The sequence below is a fragment of the Atta colombica genome, unplaced genomic scaffold (assembly GCF_001594045.1).
Source record: "Atta colombica isolate Treedump-2 unplaced genomic scaffold, Acol1.0 scaffold203, whole genome shotgun sequence".
Classification (NCBI taxonomy): domain Eukaryota; kingdom Metazoa; phylum Arthropoda; class Insecta; order Hymenoptera; family Formicidae; genus Atta; species Atta colombica.
Genome location: NW_017259298.1, coordinates 599,114 through 606,707, shown reverse-complemented (window position 1 = coordinate 606,707; position 7,594 = coordinate 599,114). Strand labels below are relative to the sequence as shown.

General features: G+C 32.7%; 1 protein-coding gene across 1 annotated transcript in view; it reads right to left on the bottom strand.

The window, feature by feature from the left end:
* The window catches only part of LOC108687261 (low-density lipoprotein receptor-related protein 6), a 14,506-nt gene extending 6,912 nt beyond the window's left edge, over positions 1–7,594 (bottom strand). The window contains exons 1-4 of the mRNA XM_018192943.1: positions 7,290–7,594; positions 5,587–6,348; positions 4,759–5,153; positions 182–816 (exon numbers count right to left, since the gene is read on the bottom strand). Of these exons, the coding sequence (XP_018048432.1) occupies positions 182–816; positions 4,759–5,153; positions 5,587–6,348; positions 7,290–7,344 (1,847 nt within the window). The 5' untranslated portion in view covers positions 7,345–7,594. The remainder of the gene's footprint in view (positions 1–181; positions 817–4,758; positions 5,154–5,586; positions 6,349–7,289) is intronic.

Sequence of the window (7,594 nt, the reverse complement as noted above, 5' to 3'; positions counted from 1 at the left end):
AATACTTTTGAATATTAAAAGCATTAAACAACAAAGAAAGTACTTAATTACTTCTTTTCAATATTAAATTTCTATTTAATATTTTTATAAGATTCTATTTCTATAAGAATTTTCAATCTATCCGCAACGATTTCAGCAAATCTTGCAAAAAAAATATTCGAATAATTTCCGCAATATACACCTGTTGTTGGGTCTGTTAAAACAGAGATGGCTACATCCACCATTGTCGCGGGCGCACGGAGAATTACTGGCGTTCATTTTGCCAAGATGTATGGCCTTGATTCCCATTACATTGGGTACCTGGTCAACAATGACTTCACGTTCACCACCAGTGAGCTTGTGCGCTCGATCGATGCTGCGACGCTGCCAATCGGTCCAATATAAATAATCGCCCAGTAAAGTGAGACCGAATAGATGTGGCAGATTATCGGTAATAACCTCACGCCGATCAGTACCATCCATATTAGACACCTCGATTTTGTCGGTCTTCGCGTCGCACCAATAGATCTTATTGCGCTCGAGATCCAAGGCGATGCCATTTGGCCAGACAATGTCCTTGGTGATCAGCAATGTACGCTCGCTGCCGTCCAGATTACTGCGCTCAATTTTTGGCCGCTTTTCACTCCAATCGGTCCAGAACATCCAACCGTGCTCAGGTGCGAGCGCAATCGCTCGTGGTTCAAATAGATCTTCATTCACCAGCACACGCCGATATTTCCCATCTAGTCGCGCCACTTCAATCCGATCGGTCCCGGTATCGGTCCAATAAAGATTGCGAGCGATCCAGTCTATCGCAATACCATCTGGATTCGCCACCTGCAATCAAAAGATAGAATTATAGCAATTCCAGTATATAATGCAAAAATATAATGGCTTCTTTGCCATTTCTCTAAAAATCTCTTCAAGCTATCTGTAATATTAACAATTTCGCCAAAAAATTTGTGTAATTTCAGCATTCTTGTTAGTTCTGTTGAAACAGATGTAAACAGAAGACAATTAGATAAAAACAGAACTGTAAAAAATTCAAAAATTTAAGAAATTTAAAACATATTTTAAAAGATATTTTCAAATAAACGAAAATTCAAAGATTTATTTTCTTTTTAATAAAAGAATTCTTATAATATTTCAGTACTTTTATATCCTTTAAAAATTTTTTGGAACAATTTTAATACTGAAGAGCATAAAAAGCCAACGCTAGATATTTTTGCGAACTTATATAATCTTATATAATCTTTCGAAATTGAATCAAATTGTTTACAAACATTTCGACACATTTATCATGTCATTTTCAGTGTGACATTCAATTATACATATGAGGAATAACGATAATATAAATTTTTGTAAACATTTTACATTTTTTCTAAATTAGTCAGATAACTTAGCGCTGCTTGATCACATTGTTTTAATCTAAAAATTTTAACCTTCTTCCCAACTTTCATTAATACTTGTGAATTCACTGCTGGATATATCTTTATTTCAGTTGTTAATAGTTGATATAAACGTGTGAGATGATCATCCTGCATGAAAGTCCCAATTTCTATAATTAACTGTAATCACATTAAGTTACTATCAATCTTTGTCTAATCTCTAGCAATTTAATTTCAATTCATGTCAAAAATAAAATTATTAAATTATTAATTCAGGCAAAGTGAATTAAGATAATTACTCTGTCAACATATGGATTCTAATCAGTAATCTCCAATACTCATTATGTAAATCAAAATATAATTACCTATGACTATTCTCATCCTATTGTTGTACAAATTTTTTGATAAACGATGACAATATTTCAGCAATCAATTTCGATAGATGTTGGTTGAATACTGGCTTCATTACATGAGTGTGACTAAGGAAGAGGATATGATATGAAAGATAGAGGAATAAATAGCTGGTAATTTGTCGGTATCACTTTATTTATTCCATAAGCCTGTTTCTCAATGTGGATTATTTCCGATAAGCAATCTTTTATAATATGATGATTCTATATTTAAAATTTCCACTTCATCCAATTTAAAATCACGATTATTTTCTAACTTATGTTCAGAGATGATCCCCTCTTTTTCTTAACATCTGCATGATGTTCTTTAGTTTTAGTTTTCAATTTTCTTTTCGTTTGACTCACGTATGATGCTTCACAATTGCAGTTGATTTTTGTATATATAACATCACATCGAGAGTTGAAATCTAAAACATCTTGACCCGTCTTAATAAATCTCTCAGAGAGTTAATCGGTTAATTTAAATACTATATTTAAATCATATTTTTTTGTAATATTTCTAAAACTTTCTGAGATTTTATAATTGAAATAAGGAATTGTGAAATATCTTTTTAAATTCAATTCATCGTTATTATCATCGCTTGTTTTATCAAATGATTGTCTGTAAGAGTAATTATTGATTCTGTTATTAATTGTGGAAAAAATGAAATATAACGATTACCGTTTTGTAATAGTGTATTGATTATGACTCTGTATCTTTTGTGTCAAATTCAAAATCAAAATTTTATCAAACAGGCTTATGATGACACCTCTTTTGTACTCCATTGGATAGTTGGAATAAAAACTTAAATACCTCCATCATGAATTAGGGTTTTCTAATATCAAACTTAATTCTATTGTCATCGATCACTCTAAAAAATTAATACCATCATTCCTACCCGTCTCCAAAGTGAATTGTATTCTAGGATGGTATGAATTGAATTCTAATAAGATTACCATTTTTGTGTGCTGTAAACAAAATGTCATCTACATATCGAAAATAAAATGGTAGGCTGGGAATTCGTTTGAAAATCGTCTCCTCTAAATCCTGTAATACCATCTGCAAGTATGAATGACAATGGGGAACCCATAGGAGTAAGATTTGTTTATAAATTTTATTATTAAAAATGAAAAATGTGGAATTTATCACCAGTGATACCCTTATGAATTGCTTCATAGGTATCTTTGTGGAATTTGAAAAGTTATTCCATCTTCTTTTTATACTGTCAATAGCTAGATTTAATGTTCGTGAATAATGACATTACATCTAAAGAGTTTAGGGTATAATTTGGATCTAAAGGTAATCCATGATCGTGTGTATGATAACTATTTTCGATACTACTAAAATGAGAAGGGATACTTTTCTTGATGATGTTGTATAAGTATGAAGCAATATAATACAACGGACGGTTAATGCATGACACTATGATTCTAAGAGAAACGTTATGTTTATGTATATCTTTGGTAAGCTATATGCACATGGCAAGATTCCATCCGTCACCAACAATTTACTATATGTATGTTCATCAATATATTCCTTGTTCTTCCACTCAAAAGAAGTGGAAAGGATGCTGCGTGCCCCAAATGTCAATTTATTAATAGGTTTTTTATTGATTAATTCATGTCCAAGTCCGACAACATCTTCTCTATCCTCAAATTGTAATCATTTCTATCAAGAACAATCATAGTATTTCCTTTGTCCGCTCTTGTGAAGAGAATCTCTGAGTGATTATTAATAAATGATTCCATTGATTGAAGCCATTTTTTTATCATTTTGTCATTGTCATTCACATAATTCCATACGGTTATTTTATTCTCTGTAATTTTCTTATAGATTCATTTCTAATGGAATTGCTAATATCATTTAACTTGAAAATGTTATTCTCAATACACTTGACAAACTCTAGACAACTTTTCCATTATTGCTTGTGTTTCGGTAAATTATAACAATGTCCCAATTGTAACAACATCCTTACTTCCTTTGGAATTTCATTAATAATTACATAAATTAATGAACCATTGGTTGTGGATGCTATTCATTAGACTGCTGTCACCAAACTTATCTGGATTAACGAGAATTTTATTCACTATTTCATTATCGTTTGAAATAATGTTATTTGAGGAAATTTGAATAATCTTCATAGACTCAAATGAAGAAGATAAAACTCCCGTTGTCATCCCCGATATTATGAAGTATTTGATCGATTTGATTCTCTGTTTAATATGTTTGTTTCTTTTTTTAATGAGAAAGGGATTTTATTTTCAATCTTCCTTTTATCGAAACCATATCTGATTCAATTTGTTATCTTGACATCTGAAGAACGCTGTCTCCACCGAGATAAGTAGCAAGTTAGACACTTTCCAAATTGTGAAAGTATCCGATCTAATGATTTCTAATTGTTTGTAATAATCACGGAGTTCTAATCTTAAAGTCTTTATGATGAAATTGAATTTAATCTTTTCAAATTTTTATGTCTATTTGAATAATGGTAAAAACTAAGTTTGTTTTTTATCAAATCATATAGGATAATTGAGGAGTCAATTTTCTTTTAATATACAAATTCAGGAAATAAATCCTCAATCTAATTTGACGCCGAATTTTCATAATCTTCATATAATGTTTGAATAGTGTGACGATGTCGTCACCTAAATGTGTTCTTATAAAATTAAAAAGTTTTATGCTCTTCAATATTAAAATTGTTTTATTCATAAAGCCTTATTTTACAATTTAAATTCTTGTTTTTGAAAAATATGTAAAAGCTATGTTTGTTAGAAACTTTTTTAAACATTTTATAAAAGATTTTTTAGCAACTATTTATAAATCTGATATATAAAAAAATACTGGTTTTGCAACGACAATTCATGTAATTTTAATTCGATTAAATCAAAATTTAAGACTTGAGCATTGCTGCATTGAAAGATATTATGTTTTTGTTATAAATAACATTTTCAAGACCAATGCAAACATTAAACGAGAAAGAAAAAGAGAAACAATTACATACCTCCGTAGAAATCACATTCTGTTGACTCATTCCATCGAGAGGAGCTCGCCTAATGGCAGTTGTTTGTTCATCAGTCCAATATAGCAACTCTTCCACTGGATCGAAGTCAATTGCAATTGCATGTTTAATGCCGGTAAGCGGCAACACGAAATTTGTATAGTCAGGCGAGTCTAAGGATATCCGGCAGATTTCAGTTCGTTGGACGATTAGCAACAATTGTTCCGGTCTGTTGGCACATGTATGTTTGTCAATCAGTTTGACACCCGTGGGACAGGCGCAACTATAACCAGGTTCCTTCGAGCTCAGAAGGCACAGATGAGAACAATTGCCGTTGTTTCGCTTGCAAGGATTATTGCCGCTCGGTTGCCTCCTTGCATCCCAGACTTCAATATCACCTGAAAACGATATTTAATAAAAATTAATAAATGTTAAATATCAAATAAAATAAATCATATTAATTTTATTAGATGTGCAAATCAAGATTTTCTAAACTTTTCAAAGAGATTCAAATACAATCTCAAATTCAATCTCACTTAATTCAAGCAGTATTCGAATAATTCACACATCTTTAAATTTTATATGAAGAATTAATAAATTATTATATAAAAAGATAAAATATAATAATAAACATAAATAATAAATATCGTATAAAGATTTTAAATATATATAATCTAGTGATCTAGAGGAAATAAAGTACACTATATAATTTTTCTAGATTTAAAGATAAACGTTAAGAATATAATTGGCTTTGATCTAAAGATCAAATATAAAACAATTTTAATCAATATTTGCTCAAGTTGTTATTGAATACAAGAATATATTTACTACCAGGTATATATTCGCCGTGAAATAATTCACGTGGATGTGATTGTAGCTGGTTTATGTCATACGAATGGATGCACCAAGTCTTCCAGTCGGTCCAATAAAGCCGATTGTCAAAAAACGTTATGGCAAATGGATAGTCCAGATCGCGATTGATCAATCTGCGTCTATTACCACCATGATAATCCATTACAGCAATGAAGTGTAGTCTACCATCCGCCCAGTAGACGAGTCTATTTTCATAATCAATCGTCAAGCCGTTCGGCCAGAATATGTCATCAGAGACAATAATCTCGCGCGTATTCGGATCACCATCCATCGAGGCGCGTTCAATCTTAGGTACGTCGCCCCAATCGGTCCAAAATAGGTATCCTTCCATGGGCGCCAAGGCGATTGCACGCGGCTGATAAATGTCATTCCAGAAGAGAACCTTCCTGTTACGGCCGTCGATGCTGGTCACCTCAATCCGGTTCTTCTCGCCATCCGTCCAGTACAGTTTATCCGTAAACCAGTCGCAAGCAAGACCATCGGGCGATATCAAACTGGAGTTCACTACTGTTATCTTCTCGCCAGTATGCGTGCCATTATAACGAATGCACTGTATCATTTCCAAACTGCTGTCGGACCAACAAATTAGCTCACGCTCATAGAAGAAGTCCAGCGACGCACCTTCTGACAAGTCCTTAATGATGATGTTGACCTTGTTGCTGCGAGATATATTGGTTACCCTGATGTCCTTATGAGTGCCAAATAGAAGTAGAGGCGAGCCTAAAAAATTAGTAAAAATATCAATATAATATTTAGTTTAAGAATAATTGGCTCAATTTTGACTTAATCTTGGACTTGAATTTAATGTTCTCATCGCTAAACTATCAATTCTTTACATTCTTTAGAGTGGAATCTTACATTAAGAAGTAAAAATTGAGCCAGTCTTAAAAAACCTTACTGAAAAAAATCATGTCACAACGTTAGATGATGAAATCATGTAATTAAAACATGTAAATCACGTAATGGATTGTTCCAAATCACATGCTTTTTTCAAAACGATGTAATTTGAAAAATCACATGTTATTAGAAATAATTTCATCCGTCATGTGATTTTATAGTTATCGAATTTTAAAGAATTGAATGATAGAAATAGAAGAAAAAAGAACATATCATCATGTGATTTTTCAAAATACGTAATTTTAATATCACTGATTTGGAATATTCCGTTACGTGATTTACATGTCTTAATTACACAATTTCATCATGCGACTGTGACGTGATTTTTTTCAGTAGGGAAGACTGACTTAATTTTCGATCTTTAATATTTACTTTATTTCGTTAATTATTATACCTAAAAAAAAAAAAAGAGATGAAAACATAGACGATTCGCTTTGGCGTTCACAACGCTTTAAGTGTCGTTTCATCCTTGTTGTTTAGTAAATATTGAACAAAGATAATTGATGCTCACAAGCGTGTGAGCGGGAAAGCGAACCGCAGCCATAATAAACATACACACATACAACGACATACTACATACATAAATAGCAAGCAAAACAAACATGGAAAACTGTGCAGGCGACAGCAGCACAAAAATATAAAATCGAGAAAAAAGAAAAGAGAAAAATCAAAGAAGAAGATGAAAAAGAACTAGTCTCAAAGATATCCATTTAGAAGAGCAAGAATGATAAGATCGTGACGGATTGAGCATCGATGCCACTTACCATTACAAGAAAAAAAGCCGCAGAGGAAGCAAGCGATAGCAAGCCACGCGTTCATGGCGAGGATTAATTATCCTAGCTGCAAGTTTCACGTATTCTCAGTCGAGGTAAAATCGCGTTCGCAGCCACGATCATCTCGTCGCCGTATGGATGATGGAGCAGTCCCTTAACGGTCTTATCACGTCCGTTTTCCTCGCGTCACCGGCCATTTGTACTGTGGAACTGTCCAGACTCTAGCAGTGGCGCCTACCGCTTCGAACTCCACAAGATTCATGAATGCACTGTTTTATCAACGTCCGATTATTCAA